The sequence below is a fragment of the Periophthalmus magnuspinnatus genome, chromosome 15 (genome assembly GCF_009829125.3).
Source record: "Periophthalmus magnuspinnatus isolate fPerMag1 chromosome 15, fPerMag1.2.pri, whole genome shotgun sequence".
Taxonomy (NCBI): Eukaryota; Metazoa; Chordata; class Actinopteri; order Gobiiformes; family Gobiidae; genus Periophthalmus; species Periophthalmus magnuspinnatus.
Window position 1 is genome coordinate 16,854,570 of NC_047140.1, and position 27,434 is coordinate 16,882,003.

General features: G+C 40.2%; 1 protein-coding gene across 1 annotated transcript in view; it reads right to left on the reverse strand.

Moving 5' to 3' along the window:
* Positions 1–8,491, reverse strand: part of LOC117382974 (adhesion G protein-coupled receptor A3) — a 368,539-nt gene extending 360,048 nt beyond the window's left edge. The window contains exon 1 of the mRNA XM_055227043.1: positions 8,241–8,491. Coding sequence (XP_055083018.1) covers positions 8,241–8,461 — 221 coding nt within the window. The 5' untranslated portion in view covers positions 8,462–8,491. The remainder of the gene's footprint in view (positions 1–8,240) is intronic.
* Positions 8,492–27,434: the final 18,943 nt, after the last annotated feature.

The window sequence follows — 27,434 nt, forward strand, 5'->3', positions numbered from 1 at the left end:
TGCAATAAAAAACAGCAGAGTGAAACACTTTAGTACTTAGTCTGCATCTGTAATGAGTCAAAAAATTATTAATTCAGCCATAAAATAACCAAAAATGTCCCAGTGGTGCAAAGAAAAAGTACAAATGATAAACATTAACCCCCAGAAAAATACTGTTCCAGCTTTCTTATATTGAACGTTAAGTCGACATAGTAATTACCGTGACAGGCCTATCTGAGAGAGGTGACTGTGATCCCTCGGAGAAAGAGTGTGCCTGGTTTGTGAGAGGAGCCAGAGAGTGGGACTCAAAAGAGGACATTAAACAGCGAAGCACATATAAGGCCTTCACTAAACACCTGACAGAAGGGCTGCTAAACACATACACCTGCCAACACTGAAGACTAGAGCCTGTCTGTTTGATTTTTTATTGCACTTCTAGCATCACGGCCAGGGGACTAAAGATGAAAAACAGTCTTTTGGCAAATTCTGGCTTTTCTGCTCATGTTTATTCATGTGTTTTATTGGCCTGTCCCGATTACAAATTTTGAAGTGCAATATATTAAGTAAATGTAGACGATAAACAATAATATTGAACCCCAAAAACGCAAAACTTATGTATTTAGTTTGTGTCTATAATGAGTCAGTTCAGAACGTAACCTTCTACAACTCAAATCTCACTGCAGAACAGAGAAATACCAATAATTTTCCCGCTAGTGCAAAGAAAAAGTCCCCATGATAAACGACAATATTGATACCAAACCGAAAAGCAGAATTATCCCCCGAAAAACACAAAACTTATGTAGTTAGTTTGTATCTATAATGAGTCATAGTTCAGAATGCAACCTTCTACAACTCAGATCTCATTGTAGAACTGAAAAATACCAACAATTTTCCCGCTAGTGCGAAGCAAAAGTCCCCATGATAAATATTGACCGCACAAAACTATTGTTCCATCTGTCATATTGAACGATGTCGATATAATACTTCATCATGACAGGCCTAGTGCTTTACGAAACTGAACTGTCCCCTTTCAAATCAATGACTCTGCTCTAACAAATATCTTTATTAAAATACATATTATTCAGTTTGAAATGTATGCAAACTGTAATATTTTCAACTAATTACTCAATTTAAATTCATTTTTATTATCCGTCAAAGATAAGGCCGAAATTGTGAGCCAGAAAGTTGGTATTCAGAAAATATGTGAATCTTTGCAGAACAATAGTGAAAGGCTGAGGTTTACCATGCCCCACAGTTCGCTGAGCCCTGACCTGAATTCAAACAAAGCATAAATTCAGCACAAAGCTACAGTGTCTGCCCCAACTGTGAGAGCCACATATTATCCAATCCATTAGTTTAGGTCCATGCTACCAACTGCTACCCAGCACTGGCAAAACCTGTTCAGCTCTAAGTGAATATGACAATACTTTTTCCACTACTTATATTTAGGATTTTACAAAAAGGCCTAGTTATTTCAATTTTTAATTTTTATTTTTTCGTGAGGTTTATAATTGCATTTCCTGGTTGGACACGGGCAGCAAACATGACAAACAGAGATAATTGCATGACTGTTACCTAGCAACCATAATATAAACCATAGACTGTATAAAGAAGTGAGTGTGACGTCACCCATATCGCTCTGCTCCAGACAAATGAAGCTCAAATCAAGGCTAACGGGAGTAATCTCGGGAAAAAAGGTGTGATTTGTTATTATTCATATTCATATCTTGATTTATTCATACAATAGCAAAATCTGTGTTAGCTATGTCCTATTATATACACAGTGTAGGATGTAAACAAGGGCCAAAATGTGTCTAATTTGCACAATATTTATGATTAGACTAATAAAAAATAAATGACAACACCTTTATTTTGTTACATGAGTGCTTAAACTTCCAGAAAAATGACATTCTTGTGCATAAATTGTGCCTGTATTTTGGATGGAATTTTCCATGTTGATGGCAGAGGTAGAGGTATTTCAATTCAGAAATTACTACTTCCTGTTTTTTAATACTTTTCTTCAAGGTTTTTTCCACAAACTGCCACTTAACTCATTTCAAACTTTAATAAATATTTACCAGGTACGATCCCACCAAACCAAGTAGTAAGTAGAAAAACAACAAACCTGCCATATGCCCTTTAATGACGACAAAGTCAACTGGAAAAATCATAGCAGTGAATACCAGATAGAGCAGCGAGGGAGGACTTCGATCTATACATTGATTTCCTTTGTTTAGTGGGACAGATGCAACCTGCTGTAATGGCCTGTATGTGCATCCAAACATAGTGACTGTATTAAGTGGAGGCTGGGACCAGGCCAAGAGCAGGAGAGCCCAAAGAGGAACAGGGTGGAGCAGGGATGACCCATGAGGAGAACTATACTGGCCTGGGTGGTTTGATTTTAGTGCTTTGAGTACCAAAATGATGAACAATACAAAACTAAAGGAACTGCAGGCGTTTAGTTTTAGTTAATGGCATCTTAGTCAGCCTTTAGTAAGTCAAATAATTATTTTATTTAAAAACAAACAAACAAATAAATAATCATCATCATAATAATCATAATAATGCATTAACGTTATATTGTGCTCTCCCAAATGCTCAAAGTCATTTTACTATTTCACGTATTCATTCATCCCATATTCGGGTCAGTGGGGCAGACTGACAGAAGTGAGGCTGCCAAATCTGCGCCATCAGCCCCTCCGACCACTACCAACACTGTGAAAAATTCATACTAGACAATGTGGGTGAAGTGCCTTGCCTAAAGACACTATAACAGTTTTTGCCACTGGTGCTCCACTGTGGCACCGGGTATTCCCAGGTATTCTGCATAGATAGTTGTTTTTGTATGTGGGTCAGACATTTGATCTTAGAAATACTTTAATGCATTTATTTATTTTTGTTTAGTATCGTTCCAATAAGTTTCAGTCAAACTCAAGCTGAATTGAAGCACTAAAACATGCTAATCCTCAGACCTCTAAACCAGACATCTGATTATTTAGCTTCATATTTCAGTCTTTTCTTAAATGTCTTGTGAAATGCTTTTGAAACATTCCTAGATCTCCCAGAAGTTTAGTTTTGAACCATTTGCCTGGCCAGTCCTGTTTACACAGTGGCTCTAAACAAAGAAGAGGCCTCTGTAGAAGCTCTGAGAACGCACTTCCTCCTCACCAAAAGTACTTCCTGGTCTGAGCAGAACACAACAGGTCACCACGGAAACGGCACGGACGAGGAAACAACAACATTCTGATGTCGAGGGAAGGACAACTCACATACAGGAAGTAAGCAGTTTTATACTCTGATAGACAGGTGGGCTCTCAGGTCAAATCCAAGTTTATTTCAGCACTTTTTTTTTTTTTATTGTTGGGTTTCAAAACACATATTCATTAGGCACAGATATGAGCAGGGACGATTCCTTCCATTTGCTGCAATAAATGTGGTAATTGGTCAAAGATAATGAGGACTCCAAATTGTCCAACCAAACACATGAGCTAAATAAAGGAATATTCAACTTAACTGACAACACTCAGACTAGATGCTCCATAGAGTCTGTGGCATGGGTCAACCTCAAATGAAAACACAATTTGAATGGTCACATTGGGCAAGTCATTATTTATTATTTAAGTGACAAAATGCCCCTGAAAACAAAATCTTTTGACTTACTATGTCGAAAACATAATTCTGTAGTTTAGACTTCTATAAACACTTTGTTACATTAATACAAGAATCCAAGGCATTTCACAATTTATATTTCAGTCAAAAATGTTTTAGTTTGACAACGGTCACAGGTTGATATTTTTCCAAAATCGTCCTGCTCCCTGCACCTTCTCACAACAATTTTACCTGTATCTCTTCCATATGAAAAGTATATAATTTATTTTGAAGCATGTGGCATTCACTGAATCCATGAATATTTGAATTTAAAACTAAAACTAAATCTAAAACTCTTCTACTGACAGTCACTCACTACATTAAAATAAAACTCTGGAGCTGTAATTGCTCATTCTCATCCTCTCCCTCTCATTCTCTCTCTCTCATTCTCTCTCTCTCATTCTCTCTCTCTCATTCTCTCTCTCTCATTCTCTCTCTCTCATTCTCTCTCTCTCATTCTCTCTCTCTCATTCTCTCTCTCTCATTCTCTCTCCCTCATTCTCTCTCCCTCATTCTCTCTCCCTCATTCTCTCTCCCTCATTCTCTCTCCCTCATTCTCTCTCCCTCATTCTCTCTCCCTCATTCTCTCTCCCTCATTCTCTCTCCCTCATTCTCTCTCCCTCATTCTCTCTCCCTCATTCTCTCTCCCTCATTCTCTCTCCCTCATTCTCTCACAAGCTTCCAGCCCCATCGACTAATTCACTACATTAGAAAACTGTCGCCTCTGTCTCCATAACTGCTGCAGTGAGTCTCGTAGGCCTTCAGCCTTCAAAAGTTCATACTGACATGGTTTACATACTGGGATTTTTATTTTGCTCCGTGTCCGTAAACTAAGATATGTACATTAAAAAGAAACAAATCAGCTGCCTTCTTTTCCCCAAGGTCACTCCCGCTTCCTGCCCACCCTCTGTGGTGTGGGCAGGAACAGCTTCGCTCCAAAATTGGCTCTTTGGTTGCTATGATACTCGCAGCCAGAATTCCAAATACGGAGCTTGTCTCCAAATTCGCCCCTATAACTGCTCTAGCCCCGATGAGCTTCATTTCCCTGGAACACTATGGTTGACATCACACTCCCTTAGTCCACTTCTTTATACAGTCTATGGTCTGCACAATGTAAATTGTGCAGACCATAGACATGTAAATTGGACTGCTCTGTGCACACAGGCTTCTCCAGATGTGTTCCTGGGATCTGGGAGATTTAAATCATGACACCGGAACGGTAGGTCCTGGATTCACATGCATTTAGAAAAAATTGTTTAAAATTAACTGCAGGTCAGTTATCTGGTTTTCCTGGCATGCTTGTCAACACAGTGAGTGTCTCTTGTAAAAGTCAAACCACTGTAAGTCATTTTAATACACCCCTAAAATTATCTTTTCTTGACAGATCTGTATCTGGGGTTTATAGACACCAAAGACTGGACATATCAGTGACCCAGAAGGACCCTCTCTCCAAGAACTAACAACAACTAGCATGCTAACGCACACTTCCTGATTATCAGATGATAAAACGGTTTATAATTAGATGCAGACAGCACATTGAACTTAATTTGGTCTCAATAGCTGCTTACTGTATATAATATATCTGGGGCAAGACAAATTTTGCACAAATACAATAAAAATATGGATAAAGGCACGTACGTTCATTCTAGCACCATTAAAACATAATTATTATGAAAAAGTCAAAGCATGCAAGTCACATTAACATGCTCCTAAAATAATCTTCTCTTGACAGATTTGTACCTGGGGTTTTAAAGACACTAAACACTGGGCCATATCAGCGATCAGTCGCAGCATGTGACAGGCAGAAGGACCCTCTCTCCAACAACAAAAGCTCCCGATCCGTCAAAAACTCCACTCCAAACAAATTGCCGCGAGCAAAGTGCTATCATTAATCAACACGCCTCGCGCCACTGTAACGCGCCAGGACCATTTACATTTCAGATTTGTTTTTGCACTCCAAAGGCAAAAGCTAGCGATTCCCCGAATATAAAACCATCTATTAATCTTGCAGTCAATCCGTGCACCTGCAGAGAAAGGGGTGTGCGGGGAAACTTATCAAACGCACCCAATGTTTGAAGTGCTAGCGCAGGACACACAGTGAATATTAAGGGAGGATTCTGAAAGTCTATATGTAGAAGAGCACAATTCTGTTTGAATAACTTTGAATATAAAGCAAATAATGTTTCCCAAAGCGCTCTACGGGATAATGGATGTGATCAGATGGGAGAGTTTAAAAGGGATGAGAGGCACAGGCAGAGGATATGGGGTGTACAATGCAGAGAGGAAACTTGGCAGAAGTAGACAGTGATTCATACTTTTATTTAGGTAAAGGTGCACGACGAAACTTTTCAGGTGCTTGTGTTCATACAGATATTTTTGGTTTGTTTGGATTGTTCCATAGCATTTACTCAAAAATACAGAGATGCCCAAGTTTAAATACTATACTGTGGACCATTCCAGACAGAACTCCATGGTGACAAGCATTTGGCACATGCTCCACCGGAAAATGTACAAGGTGAGCTTTTAAATACTACTGCAGTCACACTTGCCCTGGGACAGACTGATGGAAGGCTGCCAATCTGCGCCATCGTTCCCTCCAACCACCAATCGTTCACGCGCACACCACTTTCGTACTAGGCGATGTGGGTGAAATGCCTTGCCTGACACAACGACAGAACATGGTCAGACGCAGGATTCGAGCTGACACTTTATTCAAATGTGTCGATATCCTTGGACATGTTACTGCTTTGCCTGGAACGTTCCACAGTATGGCATTTAAATCATCTCCAAGGAGGCAAGCAGATGGCACCACAAGGCCACGTTACAGGCCGGATATATGAAGGTGTCCCCGCTCACTGTAAGAATGTATGTTTGCACCGCTGTAATTGAATAAACGAGAAACTGAAGGAGAACATATTCAAAAGTCTAGAGTGGCCCAATCCAGTAAGTGTCAAAATTGCGCTAACTATTATAAAGCATTAAAATGATAACTTCAAAATCACCACTGCTCTTATATACCAATTAATAAGCTGTACAATTACCACTTATCCAAAAACCTACCGTTCGATCAATGATGTGTTATAAATTGATTGAATTGAAGGAATACAGTTTGTTTCCATTTCAACTAAACATCTGTCACTTTGCCTTCACCGAATTTCTTCATGCACAAATCACATTCAAACTTTTGCTTAGCTACAGTGTACATGATGCAAACTCACATCTCTGCACTTACATCAATACGGCATTAAACATGTTCACTCCACACTGAAACATATCTCTCCATATCTCTCCCTTTGTCTTTATCTGGCTTTAGAAATGCTCCAGCCTAAAGCGGCCGTATCTCCTCCATGTATTTCCCTCTTCTTATTATGGCAGAAACTTTATCTGATTTAAAAAGAAAACCACAGCCCCTCGTGCACTGCAGTGAGCCTGTGGTGTCTAAGTGAAGTCTGTAAAAGGCACTTTGAGTCTATTACTAAACTGCTCTTAAATGTTTTATTGGTGCTGGGACATTTGAACTTTGTGAAATTTATTTATGAGGTCCCTGGTGCAGTCTGTAAAATGATGGCTAATGGTTGTAAGTCTTGTTGCGTTCTGACTCTGTTTTTCTACATAGATCTAAACTTAATTCTAGGCAATGTTTTGGGTTGTTTAAAGCAACATGTCACTTGCATGATTCCATGGAAAAATTAAAACCATACTTCGGAACATTCTCCAAGGAGTGTTTTATGGCGTGCTAAGTGGACTATTAGAGCCAAAGAAACAACATTTCCATGGAGACAAGCAGGTGGAGGCCCTCCTCTCGGCCATGTAAGGGTTAGGCTTGTGGAGAAGTCCGTTCACAATTGTGCACAGCTACTGGCCATAAATCTTCAGCAGCAGGTCGGCCGAAATGTTTTGGGGCCAGCTGCCTAAGGAATACACATAATGCTTTATTTGAACACTTGTGAAGAGATAACTGCAGAAACCATGACTACACAGCTCTCTTAAGTTTATGGCAAAAAAAAAAAAAAAAATACTGTGGGGGAGTTTGTAGTAACTTTAAATTACACAATTTGAGCGAGATATTAGCCATCGGTTTCTCTGGATTTTAAACAATTGCATTGGCACTGAACAAAAAAAAAAACAACATATCGGTCAATCTCTAGTTAAAGAAACATTTTCTCTTCAGTATTCCGTGCAATAAAAAACATGCTTTTAATTTGGTCTGTTTTTGGCTCAAAAGTTCCCTTGTGGGGCTATAGTATTGGCTTTAACTTACCCTTAATTTTGATTCATATTAATATTGTATCCATATATTCAAATATTTATCCAGTTCTGTTAGAGCTTTGATATATCCAATTGTTATGGGTCCCCTGATTGTTGTCTCAGTTTTAGTCCTAACTTACCTTTTCATTTTGATTTTAACCTTTAAAGGTATGTTATTTAATACTGCATGGAATAATAGAATAATAGAATTACAATTATACATGCAAGTTAATATTTGTTTTAAAACTGCCAACATGTCAGGCAGTTATGGTTCTGACAGTATATTTAAACAGCTTCCTTTGACAATTTATAAAAGCATTAAAGTTTGAAACTAGTGCATTTGACTTTTTTTTTTTAGTACTCACAGCAGCACGGTCCGGTTGGGTAGAAAACTGGGGTGCAGCGTGTCCATGAGCTCTGCGTCATCACACACCACTTTCACGCGCTGGGGCTGCTGCCGGCTCAGCTCCTTGGACCTCTCCACGTCGCAGTGACAGCTCTCCACGATCACATCCGGACAGTTTCTGCTTCCCACCGCGAAATCCAACAAAAGCGCAATTACGCACAACCAAACGAGCGACATCATGGTGCCACGGAGTTTCCAAACACCTTTTTTTATTAAGTTATATCCTCCCAGGTTGTCCAGATCATTTCAATGTAAGAGTTAAAAGTTAAATCCAACGCGTTGTCGTGTAGTAAATCCAAGTTGTCAATACGCACGAAAATAGTGAAAGCTGCTCTCCAAAACAATTGTCTATGTTGTAAAAGTACGTGTTACATCCAGTTTAATCCACATTGCCTTCACTGTCGCTCCATGTGCAAAGAAAACATCCCCAAAGCGCGTGTTCAACGTCCCGGGACAGTGTGCCACGCTACTTCACACAGATGAATCGTAAATAGATCCGATAACGAAAAACAATATAATCCATGGATAAAAGTTTGTGTGTTTTGGTCGAGTTGGAGTTGTCTCTCATCCACTTCTTGCGCCTTTGGACTTGTTGCGCTGCAGAGTGCAAAGTCCCGCCCCCCCTTCCAGAGTCCGGGCAGGACACAGCGTGGGCTCAATCACTTTTCATTCAAAGGCAGCGGCCGTGGCAACAAAGGGACAAAGTTTCTAATGTGCTATAAAGTCATGTGAGCGAGGGCAGCATCTAAGGGTGCACTTTATCACTTTCTGGAGGGTCCGCCACCTGCTTGTCTCCATGTTGTTGTTTTGCCAAGAATATCCCACACAGTATGGCATTAACCTTACCTTACAAACAGGCCAAGTTACAGGTCAGATCTTTTTCAAAAGGCAAGTACAATTAGTACACAAGGTACACAAAGTGTTTTACAGAATAAAAAAAAAATATTAAAATCACAATACAACAAATCAAAACATAAATAATCACAAATAATCATCATAAATTTAACATTAAAGGAGAAAAGTGCAGAATAAAAACCTTTCAGTCAAATGCACAGCTAAAAAGAACAGTTTTGAGCCTGGATTTAAACACCGTTAAAGTAGAGGCTTGGCTCACATCTTCAAGATTGCTCCAGGTTTTAGCTGCATAAAACTGAAACGCTGATTCCCCATGTTTAGTCCTGACTCTGGGCAGCAGCAGAAGTCCTCAGAGTGTGAGATGGTTCATATGGCACTAACATGTCTGAGATGTACTTTGGTGCTAGGTCATGGAGAGACTTGTACACAAGCAGAGCTGCTTTAAAACACATGCAATTGAAAAGAAATGCAAAATACAGCAGATGTGGCTACAGTAGAAGCTTACCATCAAGTGTATGGAAAGTGAATAAATAGCGAATGGGATTGTAAAGCATCTGGAATAACACTTTGTTAGGCAAATTTGTACGAAATTGCCCTAGGACAGATATATTGAAAAATAATCTAAATAAAGCTGCTGCGTGCTGTCTGCATCTGCAACAACAAAGCGTTTTTATGATTCAGTAACCAGAAAGTGTGCTGATATCGTGCTAGTTGTGATGTTAAAACTCTGCTCTGGTCTCTGGGAGTTGTGAAAAGTGCTTATAAACACTTTGCAGTGGATAATTAGGATACTAAGAATGCATGAGAAAAAAAGTGGAAGAAGTTCGGACCCTGCAAACCTTTTAGAATTGACTAGTTCTGATTTCACAATCTGATAGAGCGCCTTTAATAAAAGTAAACTGCATGCGTTGTAGTGAAATTAAACCGTGTGTAATCTGGAGAGTGGAGTCCTCAGGCTCTGCTGCAGTCTGAAGGCTCCGTTTATCAGAGCCAAACATTTACACAGACGAGTGATGAAACGTTGTCTTATCCACACTTTACCCACAGCAGCTGCCTGTTTTCTGTACACAAACCTGACCTGGAGGAACCTACAATTTACTCCTGTCTCATAACGTCTGTCTCGTTCTGATGATGCAATGAGGTGCACAATTGATACTTTGCAGTGACATCATGCTGAGGGTGTGCTGTATATATGTGCAGGGCGGAATGTTCAGCATTTACCATGGCGACACAAAGCACACATTAGCAAACACTGCCAGATGCGTTTTTATACTGTCTCAAAAAATACAAAATGGATATAAACAACACATTTTCAGGAGCCTCTGATCAATACGAGTGTTCATCATCTTGTCTAGGTGTTTAATTTTCAACAAAAAGGTGAGAGTGACTAACAAACTTTTGGCTAAAGCTAGCTACTGTGTGACTAATGTTTGAGAGAAACTTGTTTAACAGCACAAATCATCTGAAAATGTTGTAGTTCCTTCTAAATTCAGCCAGTTCTTTTTGGTCAGATTGTGTTAAAATAAAGCTCAGATTAAAGTCTAATTTGAGTAAGAGCTTCAGACAGAGCAGTGCCTTTAGTTAGCATCACACCACCAGAGAATGTTGATGACATCAGCTGTAAACTCAGTTGGATGGTTGTGGTTTCTTGAATTTATGTTATAGAATTTCAGATGGAAAGCAGGGACCAATGTAAATGTTTTAAAATCCACAAAAGTTGATTCTGATTTCTCCATCACAATGTTTTTGCTTCGCTTGAAATGTTCCACAGCTGTTTCCATGGAGACACGGTGATGACACTAGTTACAGATCAGTTCTGTGAAGAGTGTCCCTGCTACCATGATTTTCAGGGTATTTCTGAGCAACAAAACACCTATAATTGAATACATGAAAGATAAGTTTAATGCCATACTGTAGAACCTTTTAGAGAAAGCAATAACCATGGAGACAAGCTGATGACAGACCTCACATCAGAAGTTATAGTGCACCTTTAATTGTGGTATTTTCCATAGGTCTAGGGTTAGGGCACTTTCTATAAATACTTTACTTTTACTTGAGTAATAATTTGAGTCTCTGTTGAATAATAGTATTTAAAAGTACTTTTATACTTACCATAGAGAGGGTTTGATACATGAGATGATGAAGAGGAAGATGAAGTCAGAAGTGTAAGAACGGCATGATTTCATACAGGCTTTTACGGCTGCAAGTCGATTAGCAGCAGTTAGCATTAGCCTCCGGCCTGAGCACTTTACGAGCAGCGACACTTGTAAACCTGACACTCTCCTCAATGACGGCCGTAAATAAAGACTATGAGCTGGAGTCCGACCAAGCTGAAGAACAAGAACAATGTTCCACTCATCAAAACGATGGATCACTGTCTGTACCACGGCAAAATTTTTATACTTCATAAATGGACCCAAAAGAGGAAATATGAGGACACCAGGAAAGAAGAATTACTGTGTTTTAAATTGTAAAACTGTATGCATAGTTATATTATTGGCTGGTAGCAATATTCAAACTGTTTTCTCATTACAGTTTCATTTACTTGAAATAATTGAAGGAACACTGCATAACTTTACTTGTGGAAGGTCTGGTGTTGTAACCTGATTTATTTGGGGGTTAGATCAAGGTCAGATTTTCACAGTAAAAACAACTGTTCAAAGTTGACGGTTAATGCTGTACTGTGGAACAATCCAGGCAATAACATCACACACTGGTTACAAAGTGCACCAGAACAATGTTGCCCCGGTGACACAGAAGAACGGGTCAAATTTCACCATGGCGATGAATGAAGTCTACAAAAATGTTATTCTACTGAACTTGGCTTCATCAGTTTGATTATTGTGTAAACAATTAATAGGCTTTTGGCCAACTTCCCTGACGTGTTCCATCTTGTTTTATCATCCCGATGAGAGACAGGAGCCGAGATAGGAGCAGAGACGTGAGCAGAAATTGGGACAGACAGGAGCAGAGACAGGAGCAGAGAAAGAAGGAGAGACAGGAGCAGGGACAGGGGCGGGGACAGGAGCAGAAACAGGAAGAGAGACAGAAGGAGGGACAGAAGGAGGGACAGAAGCAGGGACAGAAGCAGGGACAGAAGCAGGGACAGAAGCAGGGACAGGGACAGGGACAGGGACAGGGACAGGGGTAGGGTAAGGAGCAGAGACAGGAGCCGAGATAGCAGCAGAGACAGAAGGAGAAATGGGAACAGAGAGAGGCAGGAGCAGAGACAGAAGTAGAGACAGGAGCAGAAATGGCAACAGAGGCAGGAGCGGGGACAGGGGTGGGGACAGGGGTGGGGACAGGGGTGAGGACAGGGGTGAGGACAGGGGTGAGGACAGGAGCCGAGATAGGAGCAGAAATGGGAACAGGCAGAGGGAGAGGCAGGAGCACAGACAGGAGCAGAGACAGAAGTAGGGAAAGGAGCAGAGAAAGGAGCAGAGACAGCAGCAGAAATGGGAACAGACAGGAGCAGAGACAGGACTATGGACAGGAGTGGAGACATGGACGGAGACAGGAGCAGAGACAGGAGTAGGGACAGGAACAGAAGCAGGAGCAGAGACAGTAGAGACCGAAGAATCCGGACGGGTGAGGTTTGTCCCATGTGAGTCCAAATTCCTCCCTCACTCTCACTATTGTCTCAGACACCGGACCAGAGCACAAAACATGTATCAGGCCGCTCCCACTGCTCCAGATTTGAGACCTATTCTCCTACAGCACACTAAAACATAAAATCAAGTCATATTTAAAAGTTGTATTACATTGTATTTTGTGCCATATGCCTTGAGTATATAATTATGCATGTTTTTTTTCAGAGCTGAGACAACAATTTGGGGTTTGTCATGATACTTCACTGTGATTTGTTAAATTTGCCTGTCTGTAAGAGCATGACAGAAGCTGACCAACAGTACGAGTGAGCGGGGAAAAGACTTGAGCAAAAAGCTGCATTCAACAGAAAAACAGAACTGAATGTTATGGCAGGATTAGATCACAATTAGATGTTTTATTGGCCAGCTCAGAAAAAGCAGTCGCTGAAACCCCATTTTAAGCTTACATGCTGTTTTTCTATTTGACTTTATTGCCACTTAAACACACACAAATCACTAAACTGTTCTTCAGATTGTAAAACAAAGCTCTCACTGGGGGCTTGTTAGTTCCTTCCTAACAGCAGTGGAGTAGTTTGACCTCCCTGTGTTTACTTACACATGGGTCCCTGTACACCGCTGCAGCCTGTCGCTCACACGTGTTTACACAGATGCAGGTTCAGCTCCCACCACTTCTGAGCTTGATCACCTCGCTACATAAACCATGGAGAGGAAGTGGAGGGATCCAGAGCTTTAGACAGTACCATCTGAAGAAACCCCATCCATTTTCAACAGAGCTTGTAGACAGATTATGACGAACATGATACTGGAAAACAGAAATGCAGAAAAAAGATGTATAGTGATTCCGGAAAAGGGACCATTCTGATGTTAAAGAAGACCTATTGTGCTTGCGTCTGCTCCGTCGCTGTAATCTATGACACCCATAGATCATTCCACTAGGATATTCACACTAGTGAGCAGCAGATTGAATTGATGGACCTCGTTCCATAAGCTTGTGCAGCTTTTTGGCGTTCCGTGTTTTTCACAGGGTAATTTATATACAGGCATGCATGTGTAAACAGAGTATGTGTACAATATACACTCCTGTATGTAGTATGTAAACGCTGAGTATTTAGATGTTCATTTGTATATACTACATTAGTGTGTATGTATGTGCCTTACATTACATTGACCATTGTGTAAAATAAAATTGATATATATATATATATATATTTTTTTTTCAAAATTATTCTGCAACAACGTCAAATCTTGCGTGCATCATTGATTAAGAAAATAAAATTGGAGAATGAAGTAAGTACAGCGCAGTAGGCGTATGCCGGTGGTGGTGAAAACATCTTGAAAATAAGTAATTAAAGATCAAACATGCACGAATCACTAAAAATACAACTTCGGTTGAGTAAATATTGAGGGCAAACGGCTATAACATGGTTAAAAGCTCTAAAAAGTCGATTTTACATAACAAGTCTGCTTTAAGTTCAATAATACACTTTTTGCTAACAATTGTAATCATTGGCTATATTTGTGTATTAAGCAGGTACAGTGCAAATTATTGAACAGACATACATGTATTTATGCAATAGTGTACAGAGACGCTGGAGGCAAGGTGAGTAAAATGTCTTGCCCAAGGACACAATAGTTTACACTAGAGCCACCTCTGCCCCAGTGTGGCAGCTGGTAAACTCAATACCAATAGTTTCAAAGTATTTCTCATACCTAAAGCCAGGGCTCCACAAACAGCACACTTAATACTTTAAATTTGTCTGAAACACAAGCTCTCCAGCTAACCTCACTATAGTGATTAATCCATAGTGAGAGGGCAGGGTCCATCAGGCTGAACCAATGCAAACAGTGGTCTGGTCCTGTTGTCTCAGCGTTGGACTGTTCACAGCTCTCCATTATAAAGTCATGACAGAGATGAATGTGTGGGCCCGCAGCAGTGGCAGTCCTCACTAAATATTTACCTGTGTCTCTCATTATAGTTCCATCAGACACACTGGTGGTGCTGGATACAGCCGGTGGCTATCAGCGGTTATTGGATTTTTATGGAGTTCTCATTGCATTAACTTAGTGGCGCTAACGGCCGCTCTTGTGTTCTGACAGGTCTATGATAGTGATAAGAATATCTTATCTGATACGGAAAGGATTTTGAAGTTTGTGGTTAGACTGTGACATAAGACTGCTTCATCCTTAAAAAAAAAAACGTATGTATCTTATTTATAATTTATTGGTTACAGATGTTTTTATGTTTTTATTACTAACAATAATACTGAACATTCTTAGCATTCTGATGTGAGCGGGTTTTAGTCTCCACAGATCTGACCTGTAACTTGAAGTGCTTGTGTTCATGGAGATGCACAAGTTTAATACAATACCAGAAAAAGTTCCATAGTGGATCCTTCAAAGCAGAGGTCCCTGGTTTTCAAAAGTAAGAAATATCTAACTAGTTATTAGTTAGATTGACTAATGTAATGTAGCTAGTCCATTACAGGCCTAACCCTAAAGCTAACAGCTAAAAGGACAATACACAAAGAAGTGTAAAATGTTTATCAAGTGGTTGAAGTGGGTGCAGCTAAATTTGGCCTGTAACAAAAGATTAATTGCAATTGAATTGTTTGAATTTCTACTTACCCATGTTGTCTGCCAACTTAGGTGTTTCGGCCAAATGAGTCCCCAGGGAGCCAGAGCACCTTAAGACGGTTCCGGGGCAGACAACTATGTGCTGAGGAGGAGGGGTGTCAAACTATTTTAGGGTGTTGTATCTTGTTTTGTTTTCTACAGTTGATACTGATAAAGTAATGTAGAGCTCTATTTTAATAACAGATTTGAGAGAATAAAGATTAACACTGTATTGTAAAGAGAACCTTTAACAGTATTATTGGACTTGCTGAAATTTACCTGTGCTGCAGTGTGGGCACAACCAATTAAGGGAGGGGCTCTATAAAAGGAGCTAACCTCAGTGAGTGCAAAAGGAGGCTGCTGTGTCTACAGGATGTTATGGCCATGCTGATTTTAAAATTTGCTGTTATTTTTGTAAATACTTGTCTGTATTGAAAATAAATGCACTTGGTTCTGCACTGGACAAATCGTCTCAACTCTGTGCTGTTCCTCATCAAAACCGCTAAGGTTGCTATCTGGTCGATTACAACTAAATTTACTCATCTACATTCATTTACAAGGCAGCTAGCCCAAGTTACGATTGTACTCATCTTTAGAGCTCAAAACTGTTGGCCCCCACTGTGCTTCAATTCAATGTAATCCAAAATATATCCTCTCTGTTTTTAAAGTCTATATAACATCATCAACAAACTTTGGTACTAGCAGCTACTGGTGTTTTTTAGAGTCAAGATTCTCCCAGATGAGGAATAAGAGCCAGTTTTTCCTATCAGTTACATGGCACTTTCATGAGACATTAAGATGGTAAATTCACAAATGTTTGTTATATATATTTTTTGTGAGTATAGGTCCTAGAACTCACTAAATTCCAACAAAAATCTGAACGTTTAACAATATCTCTTTTACCTGCCCTCATTTATATTAAAACATATTGACCTATAGATGTCATCTGAAATCCAGCAACTGTTTCAACCTCTTGCCAACCGAAGTAATATCAACTTGGATGACAGCTTGGATAATTTCACTAACTCTTAAAGGTACTCATCCACCTCGCAAGCCATGGTAACTACTACACTATTATAACAAAAAAGCGATTTACTCTCAGTAATACTGCAATGTAAAAATGTGATTATATCCTCAATGACATGCCCCTAATTTGAATAAAACATTTGAGTGAGGATTTAACATTTCAGTCTTGCATCTAATATTGATTCTGTTTGAGTTATCGGCGCACATGGAACGGGAGGAGGAGTGGAGATGTTCCCGGCTGTGCACATCGGCTCTGCTCCCAGCGGGCGACCCAGAGCCTGTGTGTGATGGATGGGTGAAACTCTGCTGAATAATGTCTCCACAGGCCAATAACGCGCTCATATCAGACGTTACACAGATGGGTAAGGTCACCAGTGATGGATACCGTTAGTTTCCGTGTGTCAAGGCCTCACTCAAACTTACGCAGCTAATGATATATATGTTAAAGACACCCAGGAGTCAATGCAAATGAGGTATCTTAGATTATTATGAGTGGAATTAATGGTTTTCGTTTGCTGTATTTTTGTTTTATGTAAATTTTAAAGATAGAGGACTTCACTCTAATGAATCTAATGAATGTTTAATTGTAGGTAGTGGGTGTAAACTGTACAAAGAAGTGGATTAAGGAAGTGTGATGTCACCCATAGCATTCGGCTCCAGTCAAATGAAGCTAATCGAGGCTAACAGTTATAGGTGTGAATTTGGAGCAAAATTCGATATTTGGCGTTCCCACCTCGAGTGTCATAGCAACCAAAGAGCCAATTCAGAGGGAGGCTGTTGAAGATAATGCCTGCACCTGCAATGCCTAGTTTAGTAGGGAGTAAGTGCTGTTGATAACACTAGTAGGAGTAACCTTGGGGAATGAAGGTGCCTGATTTGTCTGTTATTAATGTTCATATCTTGATTTATGGTAACAATAGTAAAATAAAAATATCAGGATCATGTAGCGTGAGTATTTACTTGGTTAATACGAACACTTTAAGACCAAAATTATGAGCTTGACGAAAGCAGTTACGGAGAGAGGGGCGAGAGTTTTTCAATAGAAAATGAATTGGAGCTGAGCTGTGAATTGGAGTCGATGACGTAGATTGAGTTACGCATGTAACTCAATCTACACAACTCAAATATTGTAGAAACCATTAACTTCCTTCCTTCTTAGTATTTTTCACACCTTACCTGACCTGGCTGTGCCATATCCATGGTAACAGGGGAGGAGCCTTCTCGTCTTCTCATTTTCAAAGTCAAGGCTTTTCTCAGATAATGCAGCTAATTACAGACAGTGGATCTGTGTGGATCAGTGACATTTCTGTGTGCAAATGTGCATGTACACGTGTGTATGTGCTTATACCTGCCACTTACTGTCCTTTAAATGCCACAGGGGGAGGCTGCAGTGAGCAGGCAGGGCGAGGGTTAATCACGCCATCAGGGACGATCGGCTCCATGTGCGGTGGATGTGACCAACATGTGGTAAGAGTGATGGTGAATGCATTGTTTAATTCATATATTTTGTGTTCCATAAAAGAAAAATAAATGAAAATGTTATCTGCATTCGATTTAGTATTCCATGTCATCTTCCTTGGGATTAAGTTGTGGATCTGTAAAACTGGTGAAATTTAAACTCTTAATCTTACCATGGTAAAGTAAAATATCTCGATCCACTGTCCAATAATCTAGATTTTTTTTTTTTTTTTGTTGTTCTTTAAGAGGTCAAATTGCTAGGCCTGAGTAGATACCATAGCTACAAAGTTAAAAGTACTCCTTTAATTGTTTCATTTTCATTTATATTTGTATATTTTCTCTTTTATGCATGTGCTATGACAGCATCTGATGTTAATCGCTCCATCACAGTCAACTGGCTCCATGTGCGGTGAATGAGACTGATGTGTGTTTAAAGGGTGGAAAGAGATTGTGAAACTCTATTGTTACAGTATTGGAAATTTGTTCGCTGCATTTAATTCATTATTCTATGGCACAGATCAATGAATGACTCCAACTCCAAATCATGAGCCAGGATCCTGGTCAGTACAAGCAAACATTAGTACAAATCATCATGGTGGACCCACACTGCATGTTGTCTAATGAAAAATGACTTGCCGTCTGTGCCTGGTTAAAGTTGGAGAAGTCTGGACTACCACTATTTTAATGTACGATTATTGTTGCAGAGTGAGAAGCACTATCTTGTGGCATTTTCACCTCTCCGCAGATCTGACAGGTAACTTGGCCAGGTGGAGTTATCTGCTTAAAAATAAAAATAAAAACGCCAAACTGAAGAACATCCCAGGAACATGAAGCATTTGGTGGATGCCACTAAAACAGTTATAGTGAGTCAAAAAGTTTGTATTTTGTGCATCACTTATGGTATGAACTGTATCATTGGCCCAAAGTGAATAAACAATAACATGGAGAAAAGTTTAATATTGTACAGTAATTATTCCTGAGTTAGAGTCTCACATATTGAGTCAACTGGAATGGGTCAAATGCAAATGTCCGCAGTTTGATGTGTCTAGGTTTGATTTAGTCTCCACTTTTTTTCTTTCATATTTCACGCGCTGATTTAATGCAATGCCTCTTTTGGTAGATTTCAATGGACAAGTCTGTTTGAATAAAAATGAGCAACTACTTTCCGTTACCACAAATGTGACAGAAAAGTTATACGCCCATTAATAGGTGTAGGAAATAACCGAGAGGAGCCATGGTAACAGTGGCGGGAGTGAGACTGCTGCTAGTATAACACTAATTTTAGCTGCACTTCAACACAGCGAACAACATGAATAAAATCTAATTACATGTTACTCACTGGGCCCTGTGTGAAAAGTGTGTAATAAGGTGCCAAGAGGCTGCAGAGAAACCCAAGGCTAAATATACAGTGGGTAAATCTGCGGAGGGCTGGGGTAATTTCTAAAAGTTAAAGTCTGCTACTGCTATTGTAATGCTGCTACCCAACACCACTACTAGTACTAAAAATATAAGATACAGCTCTGTTAATGGGCCCATATTACATTATTTTCCAGTCTATGTTATAATGTTGTTTTCTCTTCAAATGCATACTAGCAGTTGTGTTTTATTTTGCTCCGTTCCACCTTGTGATGTCATGTGGTAATACAGGAAATGCTCCACCCTGTACACCTTCACTAGAATGTTTTTCAGCCCTGAAATTATCCATTTCTAGTGGCCAAATGGTAAAACTTCATGACATAACAAGGTGGAACAGAGCATTTTGAGCTTTGAAGATGTAGACAGACTAATAATAAAGGATTACTCAAATGTGTGAATGAAAGAAAACACAACTCCAGGTATATTTTTATGGGGTAACAAAATTATAATTAAAGCTCAAAATACTCACTTTTGCGCAATATAGGAGCTTGCCTCACAACAAGAAGGTTCCAGGTTTACCTCTCGGGCCTTTCTGTGTAGAATCTGCCTGTGTCTGGTGGGTTTCCTCCGTGCACTCCTTTTTCTCATCAATCCAAAACTTGTAAAATGTCATGATGCCTGCATTATCTGTCTCCCTGTGTGCTCTCCCTCTCCCCTATCTGTCTAACCTGAAACTTCTCGGTCTCCCTTGGTCTCGTTCCCGGTTCGGTTGTCGCTCCGGCCCTGGCTGTCTCCGTTCCCGCTCCTGGACTACCCCTGCTCGGTCTGCCCTGGTCCCGTTCCCAATCCTGTCCTCGCTCCGGTCCTGGCGTTCCCCGTTCCTGTTCTACACAAAGCCTTTCTGGTTCGCCTCCTGCTCCCCGCTCCGTGTGTGTGTTAAACGAACTATTGAAAACTGTTTCTGCACAAACTGTAAATAAACATTGTAAATCTGCCCCGAGTCTGCACTCCTTGGTCCGCACCTGCACCTGATGTTACGACATAAAATAAACTCCTCCAGCTACGGTAGTTCTGACCAAGACTAGTTCAAGATCTGGATGGATTTAACTATGTTATAATGTTTCGACCTCCTCAAAAACAAACCTACAGTTGTGTTTCGGGCTTGAAGGTTTCATTCACACATGTTTGAGTAACCCTTTATTATTAGTCTGTCTGCATCTCCAAAATTCAAAATGTTCTGTTCGATCTTGTGATGTCATGAAGTGGTAGTTTTCAAGTTATCTGCTACCTTTTACATTTAGTTCAGTAGAGATGGGAAATTCCAGGACTGAAATTATCCAAATGATTCTAGTGAAGGTGTCTAGAGTTTAAAAATGCAGGGGAGCACTTCCTGTATCGCCACATGACATCACAAGGTGGAACAGAGTGTTTTCTGATTGAGAGAAGCCTAAATATGCAGGGTTTGTGTGATAAACATGTGTGAATGAAACAAAACACAACTCCAGGTGTGTTTGTGATGAGGAAACATAGATCAGCATAACACAGATCAGAAAAGAGCGTAATATGGACCATCTGTCTCTTCCTCTTTTTTGCGAATCGTGTTTCTAGTTATTGCCTGTTTCAAAATAACATAAATCCACAATATCTGAGCTCTTATTCGCCATCTTCACCTCATCTAAAACCAGGGCACGCTTGATGAGACCTTTCACCAGTGCAGTTATTTTGAATAGGACTGCTGACAAAGGGCTGAGTACATCCATTTGTGTTTACTGTTCACCAGCACGTCGCTCATAAGTGGGCTGTTGTTTTCACGTCTCAATCGTCGCGTCGTAAGATTTGATCAGCGCTCTCGTTTGTCTTCATTAGAAATCATGATGGAGGTCGCTCTGGGCCCATCTGCCAATGCACGACTAGTCTACTGCACATTACAAGACACACAGGAGGGGACGAAATACTCTCACTTTTACTGGGACTCAAAATGTGGTATAAGTATCATAGGTGGTCCGCGTTATCCTCTGCAGTTTTCGCGTTTATTTTCTCTTGTTAATGTTTAATACTAATACAACAACTACTACTATTAATAATAATGATGATAATACATTTTATTTTAATAGATTATTTTTTCCAGATTTTAAGGTTTAGTTTATGTTCATATCTGACGGTTTTGACTGCTCACTAGCGGTCCGTCTGGGTTTGGCGCCACATTCCAAACTGTTCTGACGAAGACTAGCACTTTCCTCAGAGTGATCACGTGATGTTGCTGTGATGTGTCCGGTCAACTCATTTAAACAGCACTGCCTTTGTTCCGGTGGAGGCAGGATGACAGCGCCATCTGCAGTCCGACTTGTTCAGGACAGTATCCCAGGTGTGCGAGAGGAAAAAAGCCCCCTCAGCCCGGTTTATAGTTCTTTTACAGATGGAGAAGAATTTACAAATATAAAAACACACAATACAAAATACAAAACTGAGTGAGGATGTTGGTTATTTGAAGTAGGATTGTCTGATCAGGCACGTTTTGAGTTGTGATTTGAAGAGAGGAAGGGGACAGACAGCTGGAAAATGGAGGAGGAGGAGCTGAGAGAGAAAGTGGTAGTATGGAGGAGATCGGAGAGATATTGTCGAGCAAAGTTATGAATTGCTTTGAACATGGTCAGGAGCATTTTAAAGTCAATTCTATGTTTTATGGGAAGCCAGTGAAGTTGTTGGAAGATGGGGTTGATGTGGTGAATGGTTGGAGCCCTGATGATGATCCCTGCTTAACATATATTTTAGGATCGGGTGTTAAATGCGACAGAAAGGAGTGACACCATCAACAAATGTTTGCAGCCCAGAGCTACGATGCTGAGATGACAACAACCACATATGTGCAACATCTTAAACTAGCCCACAGCGCTCCTTTGTTAATTTTATTCATTTCCTACTTCTGTCTTCCTTTGGGGTAGTCTTTGCTCACAACTACGTACATATATTATGGCTAATTTAGAGCGTATTTAGACCTAGACTGATAAAGTTCTGTTATAGCTTGTAGCCACAGCTGCCCTGGGGTGGACTGACTAAAGCGAAGTTGACAAATCTGTGTCATCGGCTCATCCAACCACCACCAACACTCAGTCAACACATTCATACTAGATAATGTGGGTGAAGAGTCTTGCCTAAGGACCCCAGATCCACTACTGTCCCACTGTGGCACCTAGGATTCCCAGAGGTCTCCCATCCAAGTATTAACAAGGCCCAACTCTGTGTGCTTAGCTTCTGAGACCTAGATTGGGTATTGACAAGGAGGTATGGCCAGATAGCTCTATTCACATTTAGATTTTTTATATTTATAGAGAATATGTTGTAATTATCACTTATAATAAATGATTCACTATTACATTTATTACTATTTGCTTTACCCTTATATTGCAGTCCTTCTCACTGTTAATCACAACCTAATATGGACGTAATGCGTACCACTACCTTTACCACAGCGGTGAATGCAACCCACAAAAGACAACTGGATTTTTTTCATTTAAGTGAAATATCAGGGAAACACTATTTTCTCTTCTGGTGCAGACACATAGGATCCTGCTCACGGTGTAAAAGTGAACTTATAAGTATTCTAGTCTAGTCTGTATCCAACCTTCGTGAGTAGACAACCAATGAACAACTGAAGAGTCAAGGGAACACTTTCTGTCAGAGGAGAAGGAAGAGAGGGCACTGCGCAGAAAACCACCTTAAACTGTAATTTGAACTCGTTTTCGCTTAAAATATTTCGTTTTTATCTTTGAAGACGCTGCACCTGATTTTTACTGTTTTAAAACATGAAAAACAGAACTAGTTCATTTTAAACAATTTGCAGTGGTCCAAAGCATCCTAATTATTCACTGTGATGAGTTTATAAGCTCTTTTCACAACTTTCAGTGACCAGAGTTTGCAGTCACTGTAGGGCTAACAGCAACCAGCATGATAACCGTGCACTTACTGATTATTGGACAAGTCATAATTAGATGCAGGTGGCACACAGCGGATTTATTTTGATTTCAAGAGTTGCGTATACAATATATTTCTACTGGGACAGGACATATTTTGCTCAAATACATTGAGAAAATTCAGGTTTACGGCTTTTATGAAAACAATGGAAGCATCTAGCATAAAGTTGAACAATATCTCTACGACCTCTGAGCTTCCAAAACTAGCTGCAGATTCAACTTTCCCTTTCAGATACACTTTTCTGACACGGCTCTGATAAATATAACAGATAGAAAATTCTGTGTGTTTGTGGCTTCACATTTAAAGCCGATATATCTGCGACGCCCTTTACGATGCCATTTGGGTTATTTTGGAGTTGTGACTATTGCACAGTTCCTGGAAAGGGCAAAGAAAGATGCATTCCTATGAGTAAAATGAAGTGAAAATATTACTCCAAAGCAACCAAACCTCTTACAATGAGAAAAACGTGTTTGAAGATTCTGTTGTTGGCCTTTAGTTGTCATTGTACTGTCGATCTCAAAGTAGTCACGGCAACGCAACACTTTCTGATCTCGGGCTGTAGTTGGCCTTTAAACCCATGATTCACAAGTTTGATCTGTCTTTATATATAAATACATTGCTTCCAAGTACATTTCTGTATATTTTGCAGGAAGTCAGTTGGGTCGTATATGTAATAGTTTTGAGAACTTTTGCCACGCCTCCTTTGTAGCCATCTAATCGATCGGCAGGACATGTCTTTAGTCAATCAAGATTTGGACTATGTCTCTCGGCTGGCCTGGGAACGCCTTGGGGTCCCACCGGAGGAGCTGGAGGATGTGTCTGGGGTGAGGGAAGTCTGAGAGTCCCTGCTTAGACTGCTGCCCCCACGACCTGGCCCCAGATAAGCGGAAGAAAATGGATGGATGGCTGGATGGACCTTGATACAAAATTAACATCAGATCTGAAGTACATACTGTATCAAATAATCTGTGCTGTTCTAATCTGAGACAGTATTAGAGGATGGTGGAGTACTGTTACATCAAAATAATCATTAAAGTACAAAGAATTAGTTAAAGACATTTCTCAAGTAGGAGTAAATAAGTATTCTCAAGTAAGAGCATTTGTAATAGTAACTTCTGAATATGTGTGAATACTGTATAATATAAAAAGTGGTGAAAACAAATGTAACTGTTCAAACTGTCAAACTTATTACACACATAGATGTAAAGTAAAAACTATTTGGAGAAGTACAATTTTATTTTAAAAAGTTATTACTATCCGCCTCTGGACAGTATCTACATTAACTTTTTCCAGTTGTCACAGAAGGAAGAACTATCCAAAAATGTGTAATCTGAAATGGTATTATGCAATATGATTTCAGGCTCATCTTTTGGGAAACAGATGGGTTTGGACATTTGTAAGACATTTTATTCAAAATTGCAGAAAGAAAGAAATATATCTTTTGACTTTTAATGAAACTTGCAGCACATAAATGGTTTGTTTGTCAGGGGATGGTAATTAAGTCATTATTTTTCTGCTACAGATATAAAAATGAGCCAAACAAAGCTCACAGTAGCAGTTTTGAAAGGCATTTAAACACAGCTCTGTGAAGCAGGCTGACACACTGCTCACTGAGGTGGTGCCCTATGTAGCTCCTATTTAAAACATGTCAATCAAAATTATAAGGGGCTCAACTGCAGCTTCCTGCCTTCAAACTCACACAATGAACGGACACAGAAAACCAGAAACTACAACCAGTTAGGAGGGCTGAGAATATAAAAAGCGTGAATGACAATATGTATAGGAGGAAATTAAGATCATCCAATTAGTATACAGTATCAAGTTCATTTGACAAATCAGATGATACAGTGATTTATAATTCTGGATTTATTTACTTTTTTTTTACAATTTCTAGCTTATAGTTGAAATTGCTTTTCAAGCCACTTCTGTAAACTCAGTGTTGTAGTTGAAAATGACATTCAGAAAGTTGGAGTGGTTTTGCCTGGTGTAAAATAAGTTATGTCAAACATTTTCCAGTACATTTTTGGTCTTATTAAAGGTGCACTATGTAACTTTTCTGTTGGAGATCCTGCCACTTCCTTGTCGAGATGTTATTGCTTTGCCTGAAATGTTCCACAGTATGACATTAAACGTATCTATTTACATTAAAGACAAACAGGTGACACCATAAAACCCACTCACAGTAAGGTGCTTTAACAATGAAAACTGAATAAACAGAAGATAGGTTTAATGCCATACATTGGAACATTCAAAGTAATATCACGGAGACAAGATGGCTGACCCTTTACAGAAAAGTTACATGGTGGCCTTTTAATAGGTCCATAAAATAAGAGACAGATAACTGAAATACAAAACTAAAAGAGCATTTTTTTCATTTTCATTTTTCCATTTCATTTATGTATTTATTTCAAGGAGATTAACAAACACTTGTTTCCAGTACACTTAATGTACATTTCCCATATTTTCTTATTTAAGCTCAAAAAGGAGTGAAAAGGAAGGAGGAAGAAAACTCTTAAAAAAACAAAACAATCTAGTACATGCTAAAAATATCTAAATCAGGTAAAATCACTCCAACTTTCTGAGCATGATTTTCAACAAATTTGAACATGTATTCTCTTTAATAATGCAACAGTATTGTTTCTGTCTGACTTGGGCAAAATGTCACTTAAGCCTGTTAGATTCTTCACCCCTCCTTATAGTATATATTCATAAACAAAGATGTATTGTACCAAAAGGATGAATCTAAAAACAGCCCTGGGGGATTTTAGCATACGACCTTTGACCCTTCTGGTTATAAACTAGCATGGCAGTGCTAACACGCAGGACGGCTCAATCCTTCAGAATAATTGCTCCTTGTTCTCGGCGGTCTCCATAGGTCAGGACACAACCAAAGCCCTAGCTCTCCCACAGAGGGTATGTCACGGCTGCCTGTGGATACTCTTATCTGAGCCCTCTGCTGTTTAAAGACGTCTTATTGGCAGCATTCAGGGACTAAGGGTTGGGACAGAGAGCTAGTGTACATCCAACGCTTCACTGTATAGACTTTTGAGTGGTTATGTCAAATCTTCTCATCCTTTGTGTGGTCTGCAAAGAAGGAAAGGTTGGTCTCAGAGTTGAAGGGGTACAATGGGATGAAATGTGAAAGATATGCTACTCGCTCACCAATCAAACCAAAAATGAGCACCAAGATCAAGAATAAAAACGGTATATTTTGTTTATATTAAATCAAGGTCTATTTTTCCATCCATCCATTTTCTTTTGCTTATCCAGCACCAGGTTGGGGAGGCAGCAATCTGAGCAGGGACTCTCAGACTTCCCTCACGCCAGACACATCCTCCAGCTCCTTTGGTGGGACTCCAAGGCATTCCCAGGCCAGCCGAGAAACATAGTCCCTCCAGTGTGTCTTCTGTCTTCCCTGGGCCTCCTCCCAGTGGGACATGCCCAACATCTCCCTATGGAGGCATCCGGGAGGCATCCTGAACAGATGCCCCGAGTCACCTCAGCTCGATGTGGAGGAGCAGCGCCTCTACTCCAGGCCCCTTCCTTTCCTTTCGGCTCAGTTACTTCTTTACCACAACAGTCTGATACAGCGACCGCATCACTGCATATGCTGCACCGATCCACCTTCATCCTTCCCTCACTCATGTCAACAAGACCCCAAAAACTCCTCCACTTGAGGCAAGGACTCTCCACCCACCTGGAGAGGGAAAGCCACCTTTTTCCAGTCGAGAACCGTGGCCTTGGATTTGGAGGAGCTGATTTTCATCCCAGTTGCTTCACACTTGGCTGCAAACCGTCCCAGTGCCTACTGCAAGTCCTGGCTCGATGAAGCCATCAGGACAATATCATCTGCAAACAGCAGAAATGAGATCCTGTGGTCCCTGAATCGGACCTCCTCCAGTCCCCAGCTGTGCCTAGAAATTCTGTCCATAAATATAATGAACAGAACAAACGGCAGTTCTGATGGAATCCAACATGCACAGTGAACAGGGCAGACATAATGCAATGTAATGCAAAGAAAACTCCTGCTCCGGTTATACAGGACCGGACAACCCTTAGCAAAGGGCTCCAGACCCCATTTTCTTGGAGCACCCCCCCAAAGAACAGTCATACTATTGAGGATCTTGTTGACCACCTCAGTGACTTCAGCCAGTGTGGATGTGTCCACCTCCGAGCCTGCTTTTTGACGTGATAGTGGGATTGAGCAGATGCTCAAAGTATTCCTTCCATCATTTGACAATATCCCCAGTTGAGGTTAGCGGCTC